General features: G+C 30.6%; 1 protein-coding gene across 1 annotated transcript; it reads left to right on the forward strand.

Annotated features, from left to right (window-relative positions):
• Positions 1-8,501: 8,501 nt before the first annotated feature.
• On the forward strand, positions 8,502-10,353 carry MYB93 (myb domain protein 93). Its single transcript, XM_085753806.1, has 3 exons — positions 8,502-8,715; positions 8,824-8,953; positions 9,385-10,353. Exons 1-3 carry the CDS (start codon positions 8,583-8,585, stop codon positions 10,163-10,165), a joined length of 1,044 nt encoding a protein of 347 aa, XP_085609932.1. The 5' UTR covers positions 8,502-8,582; the 3' UTR covers positions 10,166-10,353.
• The last annotated feature ends 4,725 nt before the right edge of the window (positions 10,354-15,078 follow it).

The raw sequence follows: 15,078 nt of genomic DNA on the forward strand, positions 1-15,078 counted from the left end.
CCTTCTTTGCTCTCACCTCCTTCTCATACAGCGTTAATGCGTGTGCACTAAGAAAATTTTATTGATAGAAATGTCCAAGGATAGTCAAATTGTTCAAAGCTAGTTGCTAACATGCACACTCAAAACCCAATCGACGTCTTGAGAGAGAGAAATATAGATAGGATTATGTGATAAATGTCATATATATATATATATATATATATATATATATATATATATATATATATATATATATATATAATCATGTGATAAAAAGAGAAGGATAAAAAGAAAATAAAATGTTTAATGTGTGATAATTAGAGGTGTTCAAATATCGCTTACTCATAATTTTAACATTTAGGTTTGTTTATATCCACACATTTTTATGGTAAATCAATCCTTAACACATTATCTTTTTATCTCTTCAACACTCAACATATTTTTTATTTTAAATAAGAATGGAAATACAATTTTTTATTTTTTTTGGTGGTGTCCGAGGTTCGAACCTCAGACCTTGCATATATTATGCATTGTCCTTACCAACTGAGCTAAACTCATGGGAACACAATTTCTTTTCTTTATTGCAGCGTAGGGAGATGTTGTGAAGTGAATATGTGTTTTTCTATGTTTCGTGGATGAGTTCTGATGACTCACTAGTGTCTCGATAATGGAGCTTCAACTGAGGGGAATAAATAAATCCAAAAATTGAAATTAGTTGTGCATCATGCGCCACATTTTTCACATTACAAATATGCTTTGTAAAAATGAGTTAGATCAAACATAAAAATCTAATATGATATCATAATATATCGATTGGATCATCCACTATATACACACATACATCAAACCCAAAAGTTTATAGATAGCAACACCCTTTCCCTTATAGCCGATTTGATAATGATGAGTTATACATAATATAAAAATGTAATAATGTAAGAGATTAATTAAATAGATTATTTGTGTTGAGTTATGATGAGAACCTACCACAACAAAGCATCACATTGGGCTCAACAAACATTCAAGCGGTTTGGACACTGTGGAGTATGGATCTGCTATGTTAAATTATTAAAATTAATTTTTATATTTAATAATTTTTTTAAAATAAACTTTTTTTTTGTTTGTTTATTATAACAAATAAATTATTAAAAAACCAATTACCAATAACACTTTCTAGAAATTACTAAAACCAGATTCTCGTTTGAAATAAGTTTTAAATTTTGTGTTTCACATTCTCATTCTTTTTTAAATGTGTAACAAACATGTAAGAAAATTTCTTTTCTTTCACAAACGGACTATATTTTCTTCATTTATATTTTTCTCAACCCTCATATTTACATTCATTATGTCTTATTCTTTTTTTTTTTTTACCGAATCTTATTCTTTTTTTTTTCATCACTACATTATGTCGTGTATTATTATTTTTTTTAGGAGTATGTCGTGTATTCTCAAAAATTAGTCATATTAGCATTTAACACCATAGATTAAATAGTTTAACTTGTTTAAATTAAATAATAAGTTGTAACAAAAAAAAACTAAATAATGAGTTAGAGGTCTTAAATTCAAATCTGATAAAGAAAAAAACTAATCTATAATTCGTAGTAAGAATAAGGGGCATAAATCATTATCCATCCATCCATCCAAATAAATGAATTAATTCTGAAATAATGGTAATACTGTATTAGTAAAATCCGAGTAGCCTCTTGCCAATCTTAGGTTTTGTGTATAGTATAAATTATTATTTTTATTCTTTGATAAAAGAAAAAAATTAGATTAGGGGAGGCACGCTCCATACATGTTTAAGAAGAACAACTTATTTCATTGAAGTGCATCGAAGAGTCATCATGATTTTGCAAAAACTATAAAATATAACTTTTGAAAATCACGATGACTCACTTTTTTTTTATATAAATTGTGGTGTCTCATTGTGATTCTTAACACAAACCCACCATGATACTAAACATGCATGAAGATTTACAATTCAATTGACATAAAAATCATCAATCGTGAAATATCAAACTGGAACGCAAATCACGCATAATGTGAGCAAAAAGTGTAATCATATGCGCCAATCGCAATTGGCTGCAAATATTATTTTCTTGTAAATGGTTTGCAACCAATTAGAAAAAGAAAAATAAAGGAAAAAAAAAAGTAGTTAGCTTGCTTGAATTTGGTAAGACCGGGTGAAGTGGAGTTTCCTCTTGGGGTAAAGGAAGGTCAAAGAAGTTTTCTCTTGGTGATTGTAAGTAGGTTATCAATGAACCATCACACAAGTTATTACTAATAGATCCCTATTTGTCAAGGTCCACTCCTGTTTAATTTCTTCATCACGTTTCCTAACTTAATTAACTATACAATAATTACTCATCAAATATGTGAATGAACAGGTAGTTTTCAATTAGTGAAATGCATTATCTATTTTCCATGTCATCGAGTGTTTCTTTTCCCTTAAATCTTGTTACGTACAAAAATGTTTGCAGACGGTATATTTTTCTTGTACATTTACGTATATAATGTATTTTTTTTAAGAATGTCCTCACAGTTGAAAGTTAGTGATAAAATTAGAGACAAAATAAAATTAGTCTTTAATACAATAGGATATATAAATTTAATTACGTTATAAACATAAATTCACACTTAAACATGTAACCTCAAGGTACTGAATTTGGATCCTCTTGGAAGACGATTGTTGTATTAACTGATACTCCTTTTGTTCCTAATATTTGGTCATTTAAGAATTGAGTACACATATTACGTAACGTTTGATAAGTTTAGACTATTTTACCCTTATTTCATGTAATAAAAGTAAGGGCAAATTACACTTACCTCCCCTGAGGTTTAATGAAATAGAATAAACACCCCCTCTAGTTTTCAATTGAACACTAACTACCATTAATTGTTTGATTAGTGACACATTCCACCCTTGCTTAACGCCTGTCTCTTGACAGAATTAGAGAATCTCTTTTTCTTAAAAAATAATAACCAGAGATTCTCTTTTAAACGGGGTTCCGCCACACCATTGACACCTTCCTCTGCAAGAGTGCTAAGTTTCCCCAAATTTTGAGCTAATTAAAAATATGGGTTTGATGATAAATATCAAGATAATCTCAAAACTACCGGTATCAGTGCGAGAGCTCTGAATTAAAAACACACAAAAGTGCATTTTATTACAAATTTAGTAATCAATTTCTATTATCAAATTTAATCATGAATTACTGGTACATTCTGCACCAAATTGGTTATTGTTTCAAACACATAACATATATCTCGAGTATTTCCAAAAGAAAAAAAAAAACATATATCATGAGAAAGGAACAGCGGCGTCCAAAATTTCAGAGTTGTTCCAAATTTTAATGCTCGGGAATCATGGAAGAAAGCCAAGACTATTTCAGATTCTAGGTATAAATTTTCGACAAGAATATGCTTCTTTTTCTTTCCTCTCTCCATCTAACTGATGTTTAACAGTGTTAGTAACAAGGGAGGTAAATGTGAATTGAAAACTAGAGGGGGTGTGTGTGCCATTTCACTATATCTCGAGGGAGGTCAATGTAATTTCCCCTAAAAGTAAAATTCATTTAATGCTTGCTTTCTGTTTTTGGAAGTGTACAAAAGGAAAAATCTCATTAATTGTATTTTAGTTTCTTAAAAAAAATTAAAATTTTCCCCTAAAAAAAACTAAAATTTTAGGACAAAAATAAAAAGGAAAATGCTAGAGTTCCCGAAAACAATTCTCACGAGATTATTACAACGGTGGCCAAATCTTCGGGAATCCTTCGGGATGAATTTTAACGCTGTAAATAGCATTACTGAAATAAAAAAGCTAAACTGACTAAAGATTGGCGTTGGAAGGAGTATTGTTTGACACTTTACCTTTTAGGTGATGGGGAATTAATTTTTGTTTTCATCGTTGTATTAGTCACCTGTTGCATAGTAACATAATTAAGAGTAGTCACTTTTTGTATTAGTCACTTGTTAAAGAAATAAATAGAGTTGAAAATTTGAAAAGAATAAAGAGGAAAAATATCAAAATTTTCAAAAGGATCCTATATTTGGGTGGTGGACTGTTTAAGGGACGCTATAGCAAAGGCTATTGTTGTTTTGATATCGATTGGCTTAGTTTGCAATTGATATTTGTAGCCTTCATCCTCTTAGCCAGAGTAGACCAAATCATGTTTGGGTTCAAAATTTCCGTATAATTTGCCTGCCATATTAGAATCTTTTTTTCCCTAAAAAACTAATAGAAGGAGTAGTTATGGATTCATTAACCACAAATTTTAAACTGTTTTAGTCATATTTATATTATGTATCAAAATATCATTTTGTAATTTTGAATGATGTTGCATTGGTACGATGCTACTATTTAGGTTTAAGTTTGACCAAATGAACCAAACCATTGTAGGCTTTGTAAGGTATTAGAAGGAAGAAGATACGAATCCATATTAAGTTGGAAGTGCGTCCTTAAAGCTTGGTGAGAATACCCTTTATAGGAGACAGACAAAGAAGCATATTCCTAGAAATTGCGGTAAAATAACAAGACAATTAAGTAGGTAACCTCGAAGTCCGTTTTTAACTTTTTATGGATGTATTGGTTGGAAACCCATTTTAACAAGCAAATCAGTTGTTTAGCTGACACTGAAATCAAACATGGATATTATATATTGAAACTATAAAGTTAATAATCTAACGTCACTGGTCCCTTATATTCTCTCATTTGAACACACAATCTTAGTCCCCGACAAGATCCTTTCTCTTCAAAGATCAAAGCCAAATGTGTGTTGTGTGTATCAATCGTTTACTAACAAATACAATTACGACATGGTAAATAAAAGACAATTTATGAGGTTTGAGACACATGAACAAGAAATTGGAAAGGAATAATACGTGTTAAAGAAGAAATTAAAATTAAATGGTCTCTCTCATAAACACCTTTGTTGTTCAACATAGATGTAGACACTTGATAATTAAATTGAATAAACTTAGGTTTGACAATGTGTAGCTTATGTTTGAAGCAACATGAGTAAACCATTTGTGTATTGTACTATACTAGTAGACATATTTAAGCATGGATGTATAGATATTTTAAGGTTTTTGAAAATACTGGTTGGTCTCTTAATTTACATCATACTAGGAGCAAATTTATTTAATCAATTAGTCTATTTAAAGTTTGATCCTAGTCAACATAATTTTCCTACAAATTCAAATATTCAATAAGGGACCTATACAATTAAGCCAACTCGATAACCAAATATGTATATATATGGGTTTTGTTACAAGCCACCCTTTGGTGGTGTCTTTTAACAAGTCACACCTTAAGGTGTGATTTTCACTTTTTAGTTATAACTTTGCTAAAAGACACCTTCATAAAAGTAAGTTGGTGTCTTTTCGCAAATGCTCATAGAGTAACTTGATAAAAGACACCTTCATAAAAGGTGTCTTCTATCATAACCCTACACACACACACACACACACACACATACACATACACACACACACACAATTAACCAAGCTGATTGAGCTCAAGTGATTAATGAACTTTATCAAATGACGAATTTCAGCATAATCTAAGTTTGATTTTAGGGTGGAACAATTCTTAGTCAAGTCATATTTATCTCATGATCGAACTCCGGATGATCAGGACATTCCCTGAAAGGGTTTACATCGAAAAAGATATGGGAGTCATTTTAAAAACATCTTAAGATTTGGATGATACAATTACGATTGATTGCACATTTTGGCCAAGTTCAAAAACATTTACTTAATTTGTACTACGCGTTAACCTTTTAGTTCAATTTGTATCGAGTACATATAAAATGTAGGAGTATACCATGACTAAGAAATTATGCTACAGAACAAAATGCACAAAGACAAATGTTCAACAAACGCCATTGAAGGTTTCTCAACCGTGCAAAGAATTAATGTCTTAAGGGTTAAAAATAATTTGATGCAAATTTGGGAGTTATAATTTGATGCACCAAATTCTCCTTCACGCCTCCAACTGCACCACCCTCCGAGTCAAATACGTCACATCATGATTGATGTCATTTTCAGACAATTAACTATCTCGACTGCAACCTTGGGTTTGTCCTGACTTTTTAATCTCTGAGGCTTTCTTTCACTCACCAATATAGTTTACTATACCTAGCTATTTTCAACCAACCAATTACTTAGATTTTTTCGTTTACCTGTTTTGATATTCAGATAAAGTAATGTAGCATGTGCCTATATTTTACGTGCCAACTTGACCTGCACATATACATACATGTAACTTCTTAATTGGTGTATGTTTGATAGTGTCTCCGTAGGGCCAACAACGATCAAGACAACTTGAACAAAGTTTGAGACTCGATTCAACAATTGATTTGTTTAATTTGGTTCATGAATCAAATGAAATGAACTTGAGCTGAAGATTATGTTCGTTAACTTAACGAATTGAACTTGAGCTATATATAGTTCGACTCGTTTGAGTCATGAGGCGACTCGATTATATATATTTTTATGTTTAATATTCCTATAAAAAAAATCAAGTTATTTCAAGGGTGAAACTACGGTAGAAAGCAACAAAACTCATGTGAAATAGACATTTGTGAGGGGTTATCCGAGGAGTGAGATGTCTCGTAAATCAGATCATCACAAATAAATTGCGAGGGATAAAACTTGTTCAATTGGCCGACACGATTTCTGCTAATTTGACAGCATGTTAGTTTGATCGACACAGTTTCACAAGGGACTTACTCTTGTTAAACGACATCCATCTTTTTTTTTTTGGTCAAGCAACGACATCCAATTTTTATTAAAAAAAAATATAGGATTAGTCTTTTAAATTATTTTAAAGCTATAGCTATAAAATTAATATTTAAGTGAAACTTATTTTAAAAAATTATTTTAATGATTTAAAAAAAAATTAAACACTAGATTTTTTTTTTTTGAAGAAAAACACTAGAGATTTTTTGTAATATTAAAATAAGTATACAAGCTACAATAAAAATAATATATAAGAAATAAAACAATACATGAATACAGCATATTTTTTAAGATAAATCTATTAATATAGTTGAAATAAAAGAAATAATAATGAAATATAATGGTTTGATTCAAGTCTCGGATGATCAATTTTAAATGACACGAAATTAATATTATAACCAATAGAAATTTGATTTGGTTAATTTATTTTGGTTTGAAACATGAGAAAAAGACCAATTTAATTAATTTGTTTGGATCTTTGGGTTCATTGAATCATTAGTTTGATTCTTATGCCACTTCCAACTCTACTCACATATGTACACAATATATATATACTATTTGTCTTCTTGAATTACAATAAAAAAACATGAAAATTAAAGAATATTATTAATTGTTTTCATGGTACGTTACTGTGGCTGAAATGATTCTTTATGAAGACATGAAATCCAAGAAGACAGGACGTGAGTGTTTAGATGCCATGCAAACAATGACGAAATTAAAAAGGAAACAGCCTCCTCGTTGCGTGCATGGGAGGGATACCTTTCGATAATCAATCAACCATTCAGTCGCCACGTGTTACGTAATCTATTTTGTAATTTTCGACCCTTTACCTTTATTACTTTAGTGCCATCCTAATTGAATTCAAACTAAAATATAGTATATGTACATTATTACCTATTTTGTTCTCTTTTGTTTTTTTCATCAAACTTTATTATACGTAGATTTTTCAAATGTTACAGAGAGGGAAACATGGGAGAGAAAATACCTTTTTACTCTAATGAGTGATATGCAAATAATACCTTTTTACTGAAAAAGAGATCATGATTAAAATAAAATAATAATAATAATAATAATAATAATAATAATAATAATTGTAATAATAATAATTCTCACAAAATAATTATAATAGTAATAATAGTACATTCAATTGATATATAGATACACATTTACCGGCATTTGGGGGGAGTTGAGTATAGGAATCATAAATTAACTAAGGATTGTTTCTCATCATGAAAAAATAGTGTTATATCGACACACACAAAAATCACAATATATATATATATATATATATATATATATATATATATATATATATATATATATATATATATATATATATAGTTCGGGTACCCCACATGCTACGAAAACTTTGTCAAGTCGAACCACAATGGACATCACTTCTTGCATTTAAACATAAAATACCTCTTATTAAGTTGAAAGAGATCCAAAACATCTCATTCGAGCGCTCTTTGACCCATATTATCATTATTATTTATAAGGGTTATTAAATAATTAAAATTATTGTTCCAAAAAATTATAGGTTACATCCCCTAAAAAATTGATAGGGTACACTGTTATGCATTAATTCAAAAATACAAAGTGTGAACTGTGAGGGGGTATAGTTGTCAAGGCATAAGAAATTTAGGTTTAAAAAGATAAAAGTGTGTCAAAATCTTTTATAAACCTAATAAGGATTGCGAACTGTCATTTTTTAATCAAGATAAATTAATGACAAGAAGCAACCAAAAAGGAATGGATATATAAATAGGATACACCAGCCCTCATTTTAATTAGGAATAGGAGGTAACAAAGGAAAGAATAATAACAGCATAAATTTGGATATAGCTAGTTATTAGTAACACACAATGGGAAGGTCCCCATGTTGTGATGAGAGTGGCCTAAAGAAAGGACCTTGGACTCCTGAAGAAGATCAAAAGCTAGTTGAACACATTCAGCAACATGGCCATGGAAGTTGGAGAGCACTCCCTAAGCTAGCTGGTTTGTATATTTATCATGCCTCTATATCTTGCAATAACTATTAATATATGGTTTCTCTTTTGACTTGATAACTCCTCATTCATATTTTTTTTTCTTGCAATTTTGCAGGTCTTAATAGATGTGGAAAGAGTTGTAGGCTAAGGTGGACCAATTATTTAAGGCCTGATATTAAGAGAGGAAAATTTTCTCAAGAAGAGGAGCAAACAATTCTTCATCTTCATTCAATCCTTGGAAACAAGTACGTACTTTTCATACCATAACTTTAATTTATTTATTTTTTTTTATCATTAATTTTTCCTAGCAAATATAACCAAAGATATCAAATCTTAAAATTCACCACCAAAAAAAAAAAATCTTAAAATTATCTCCAATACTATCATTTGAATTATGTTATCACTTCATTTTTTTGTTTTTTTTTTTTGTTAATTTGTATTTTTAAGTCTCTAACACTTAAAAGATGAAATTATAAACTAGATACGAATTTCGTTTATGCTATCTCTAATTTCCGTTGAAAATTCAACTCGTTTAACATCGTAAACTTAAAACAAGTTGAATTATCAGCAGAAATTAAAGATAGTACAAATTAAATGAAATTCTCTAGGCATTTGTTTTGTAGTTATATTACTATGAATTATCATTATTACTTACTTCTATATGCACCTTTAACAGATGGTCAGCAATTGCCACACATCTACCTGGAAGAACAGATAATGAGATAAAGAATTTCTGGAACACTCATTTGAAGAAAAAGTTGATTCAGATGGGTTTTGATCCAATGACTCATCAACCAAGAACTGATCTTGTTTCCACCATACCATATCTACTAGCTTTAGCAAACATGACAGAACTTATGGATCATCATAATCAGTCATCATGGGATGATCAACAACATGCTGCAATGAGTAGTTTACAAGCAGAAGCAGTTCATCTTGCAAAGTTTCAATGCCTTCAATATTTACTCCAATCTTCAAATTCTTCTATAAACATTAATAATAATTCCTATGACCAAAATGCCATGATCACAAACATGGAACAACAACAACCCTTAAGTTTATTAAACACAATCTCTAATGTGAAAGAGAACATAATAATGGACTGTTCACAACTGGATAGTACTCATGCAGCCTCATTTTCTCAACCACTCCACCACCAAAGTGTGCTACCCCACTTTTTAGACCCACAACAAGTCTCTTTCAGTTCACAATCATGTTTGAATAATGAACAAAGTCAAGGTGGTACTATTACCAACTTTGCAACAGTTGATGAAACATCATCATGGATTAATGTTCCATCTTCTGCTCCAATATCTGTTCCTCTAAATGCTATGGGGATTTCAGCAGGAGATGCAAGCAGCTGCACTTCTAGCTATGGAGGAGGAGGAGGACCCTCTCCAGTATCTTATTGGTCTGAACTTTTTTTTGAGGACCCCATTATGCATGATTTATCTTAATATTCAATTTCTTTGAAGTTGAATTATTGTGTGTGACTGTGTGGTATGCCTCTGTCAGCTTATTGTTTTTTTTCTTCTAATTTGATTAAAGCACATAGGTCTTATTATAGAGTTATATATATAATATATAGATGTGAATGTCCATTTTAATATATTTAAGTAATACATGTTTTGTACATAACTTTCGGACAGTCTCCTAGTATCACTTTCTCAGCATTATTATATATGAATTGCCTTTGCTTAAACAATTTTTTTTATAGGCAAATGTTAGCAGTGCCAATATTAGTAGTTATGTTAGTTTACCAGGATCGAACTCAGTACCTCCTCCTTCAACGTCCTTTTGCTCAAACAAGTTTGCCATTGATTGTTTTAACTTCTAATTTTTGCATTTAATTTTTGGATATATGGTCTAATTTTTTAGACCATATATCCAAAAAATGGTGTAGGAATAGTTTTAAATTGCAGTTGCAATCGTGATTTTATGTTGCGAACCTTCATATTACAGAAAAAATATGAATAAATAAGGCCGACGCAATTTGCAACTATGGTTGCCGTTGTAGAGACCTCTAAAACTATTATATTGTGGTCACAATCGCAGTTGCGTACTTCAATTAAAAACTATACTAGGAAGACCTGTAGAAGAGAAATGAAGGTCAAGGTTACAAGGTTTCTTTGAATAAAGGGTTAAATATGTTTTTGGTCCCTATAAAATTGGGACCTTTTAAGTCTAGTCCTTACTTAATTTTAATAGTTCTTTTAGTCCCTAAATTTTTTTCTGCACTCAGTATTAGTCACTCCTCAATTCAAATTTGTTTAATTTGTGCTTAAACTCTTGAGTTTGTGAACAATTTTTTGCAGACGTGTTACGAACATTACTAAAAGTTCCTCTGCAAAAAATTGTCGCAAAATTTGATTTTTATGTCCAGATTTTGTTAATTTTATCTTTAACTTTTGTCGTTTTAAAAAATTCATATTTAATTCGTTTCATGTTAAAAAATTCTAAATTTTAGTAAATGAACCTTTCATAGTGTTCTAAACTTGTCTCAAAAAAACCGTTCAAAAATTTAAGAGCTTAAGGATAATTAAACAAACTTTGTTGTAACAGGGACTAAAATTAGAAGTGGTTTTTTTTTGTAGGGACTAAAAAACCTATTAAAATTAAGTAAGGACTAAACTTACAAGTTTCTAATTTTATAGGGACCAGAAATATATTTAACCCTTGAATAAAAGAACCATATGGATTTGCTTTATATATTTAACTGCATAATAACCATTAAGGGCTACAAAACAAAACCAAATGCTAAGAATATTGTTTTCTCCAACTCAAGGGACATAGTAAAATTCAAGCGTGTACGTAAACCAAAATACCCAAAAAAAGAGTCTTAAAGGGTCAATTTATTGTAAATCAGCAAATAATATAAGTACAATATACTGAACAATTCATAACAAAGCAGTTAATGCCCTGTCATGTTTGGAGAAAGATAAGGAAATATTCTTATCTTTTTAAAAAAAATATAATTATGTCAAAATATATTCTGTTATGAGATCATGAGAATGAAAATATATTATGAGATAATTTAAGACTCTTGGTGTTCACTATGGGATGAATGTCTGCGTTGAGTTTGGAACGTAGTGTTTCTTAATATTGCTGGAGAGACCTCAAAATTCTTTATATTGTGGTCAAATTATAGATGAGGACTGCAATTGTGAACTATTGTAAATAGGGAAATGTGCGCGGGTGCTCGTCTTGCATATCTTATAATGTTCTTTGTTGCTCTTTCATGTGTCGCCGATGTTAGGGTTGTTTGGTTCAAGTGTGAGTAGTTACGTCCCACGATTATGAATTTGCAAAACGCTTAATACGAGAAGTGGCTCATATACCTATTTTTAAGGTTTTTGGTAAGATGCAACATCTCCCCTCTATTGTGGTACTAGAGCATTGGTTTGTTGTTGTTTCTGACGCTCCTCAGACACTTCAACAAGTGGTATTATAACTCTGGTTCGACTTGGCGGAGGAGCGGGAGTGGATCCTGGGATTCGATCTTTATATTGAATATCTTTTTGGCGGTGTACTCAAGAGGCAATTTCCATTTATGCCAATGGGGTGCAATATAGGATGTCGGAGACTCGCACTTGAGAGGAAGATTTGTTTGGCTCGAGTGTGAGTGGTTTAATCACATTGACTATGAAAGGACTAAATGCTAGATATATAAGAGATATGATCCATACACCTAATGTTAGGGTTTCGAGATTGTTGGGTTCAAGTGTGAGTGGTTAAGTCTCACATTGTCTATTAACGAGTTAAATGTTGGATATATAAGAGATGTGGTATATATACATAATGCATTAAGATTTTAGTTGGAGATACGACGTCTCATCGTTACTCATGACACTCCCTCGAACTAACAAGGGCCCTTTTCTCTTATTTTTCTAGAGGTTATCATTTGATGGAGATTTGGCGTCTCGTTGTTGCACCTGACGCTCCCCCAAACTTTCCAAGAAGAGAAATGATATTTGTACAACCATTTTGGTACAACTTTTGTACAACTTTCTCTTTCATACTCACATTATGTTTTTATACTCTCTCTTCCTTTTTCTCTCTCTATTGTTTTTGACCAATGAGAAGAGAGAACAACAAAGTTGTCGCAACGGTTATACCAAAATGGTTGTCAAAATATCACTACTCTTCCAAGAATGGTACTTTTCTCTTAGTTTTCTAGGGGTTTCCATTTGTTGGGGGCTTTCTCTTTTAGTTGTAATGGACTTTAGTCTTCCTTATATTTTTAATATATAATTATATAATTGGTTTGACTTTTCAAAGAAAAACGTTGAAATATCATGAGTAAAAGCCTAGAGTGATAAAAACTCAAATACCATTACTATTGAGCTAGCACTATTGTTCTTCAGAGCAACCAAACCTTCTATAAGAGAAAGGGAAAGGTTTGAAAGGGATTTATTTAGACATTTAATTATGATCAAATTAGTGATAGATCTTATCTAAATTAAACCACATTATAAAATCTTTGAAATATGCTACTGTGCAAGAAATCCAAAACCACCGTACAAGGAAATATATTTAAGGCAAATGGCTGCTTAAGGCCAAAAAAAGTCCTCTATATATTTTCCATTGTGAGCAGTTAGATTTCATATATTTTCAATCAAAAAGTTGACTACTAAGCCTTTTTTTTAGTTAAGAAAAAAAACACTTTGATTAAATAAAGTCATAGCAACGAATCTGATGTGTTACAGATGTACATGCACCAGTGGACTTGCAATTAATTAATTAAACCTACCTTTTTGGAGGTGCCTTGTCAAAGGGACTTATATCATTTCCATTGGTTGAGGTCAATTTTGTCATGGTTGTCAAAGTAGCAAAGAAAATCACGATGTGGTTAGGTTTGTTCTCCTTCTATACTCTCATAATTTAAAATGTGTAGTGAAAATTTTCATTACCTAATCCTACCCTATTAATTGTGTACTACTTAAAGATTCTTATGTCATTGCAATTATGTTATGTTAAAAATATTTTTTTTTTTAACGTTTAAACTAAGCATGTTAGACCCTTGCTGCTGTTTGATTGATGGATAGAAACATAGGCAATTATTGTATATATAAATTAATGAAATAGTGGTAATACCCTTGGAGTGATGTGTGTCCTGCCAGGGGCAACATCGGTGAAGAAAATGATGCAGGGAAGGTAGTTAGAACAATCATATTCATAAGTTCAATCATTCTAGGAGTTTTGTACTCTCTTCAGTATCGGAACATAAGCTATAGAAATATATACTCTCTTCAGATATATTAAAAAACTTTATAAAAACTTGTATTTTTCAGATATATGTTCTTAATAATCTGACATGCGTATGGATTGAAGAGAGATGTTTAGATATATGTTTTACATATATATATATATATATATATATATATATATATATATATATATATATATTATTTTATTTTATATTTTTCAGTCTTGACATTAAATTTATCATTAAACTTTTGTTAATGAAATTATCGTTAATGTAAAAAAAATTAGTCAAATGGAAGATAGATCAGATAGATGATAGTCACATCATTAGAGTTAGAGAAAGATTTAGAAAAACTATAAGAGAAACTATTAAAAAATATCTAAAGATTAATAAGTCAGATAGAATTATGATTTTTTTTTTCTTAATAAAAAACAATATATTGAAAAATAAGAAATGCCCATGTCTCTTTGGACATGAGTTAAAAGGTTGTAGGGGAAATTGGACATCCACTTCTTAGTGAGCTCAATAGCCGGTCATCAAGCTAGAAAATTGCTCTTCTAATATAACACAGAAAATTTTGAAATACTCTCAACGGTAGTTAACCGTCGCTCGCTAAATGCACCAACGGTAGTTAAATGTTGTTGCGTTCTGATTTGCATTAGAATAGCAACATCATCTCCCACACTTCTCGAAAACACAAACCAACATCTTTTCATTTGTTTAACATGTCATTTGCTTAACACAATAGAAAAAGATAGATGCATGTAAAACAATAGTAGACGACAATTTATAGTTTTATTTCATCTTCATTCAAATGATAGTAAGTAAACACAATTAAAGAAGCCTAACATTACATTCTCCCTAAGGATGTTGTGTTATTATGATGTTGAATTTTATTTAATTCATGGAAGTTTCTGAAAATGTTGGCATTGAAGTGTCTTATTTAGTGTAAAGATTTACTAGTCTCTTTGAGAAAACTCAAAAGAATGGAGAGAAAATGTTTTGTATTATGTCTAATGAGCTAAATAGATTCTCATATCAAATTCCTTCATATAAGATGAGTAATAACGAAAAAAAATGTGATTCAATATATTATTTTGAACTTCATCATATTTAGGGATGTCAATGGGTATCCGTGGGTACGGGTAGTATGATATCCGTCCA

The sequence above is a fragment of the Medicago sativa genome, chromosome 3 (genome assembly GCF_051527215.1).
Source record: "Medicago sativa cultivar Bolivia chromosome 3, Bolivia_mono, whole genome shotgun sequence".
Taxonomy (NCBI): domain Eukaryota; kingdom Viridiplantae; phylum Streptophyta; class Magnoliopsida; order Fabales; family Fabaceae; genus Medicago; species Medicago sativa.

Coding starts and splice junctions, on each gene's coding strand:
- MYB93 (XM_085753806.1), top strand. CDS start 8,583: ATGGGAAGGTCCCCATGTTGTGATGAGAGTGGCCTAAAGAAAGGACCT. Junction 8,716..8,823: donor AGCACTCCCTAAGCTAGCTG/GTTTGTATATTT, acceptor GCAATTTTGCAG/GTCTTAATAGATGTGGAAAG. Junction 8,954..9,384: donor CATTCAATCCTTGGAAACAA/GTACGTACTTTT, acceptor CACCTTTAACAG/ATGGTCAGCAATTGCCACAC.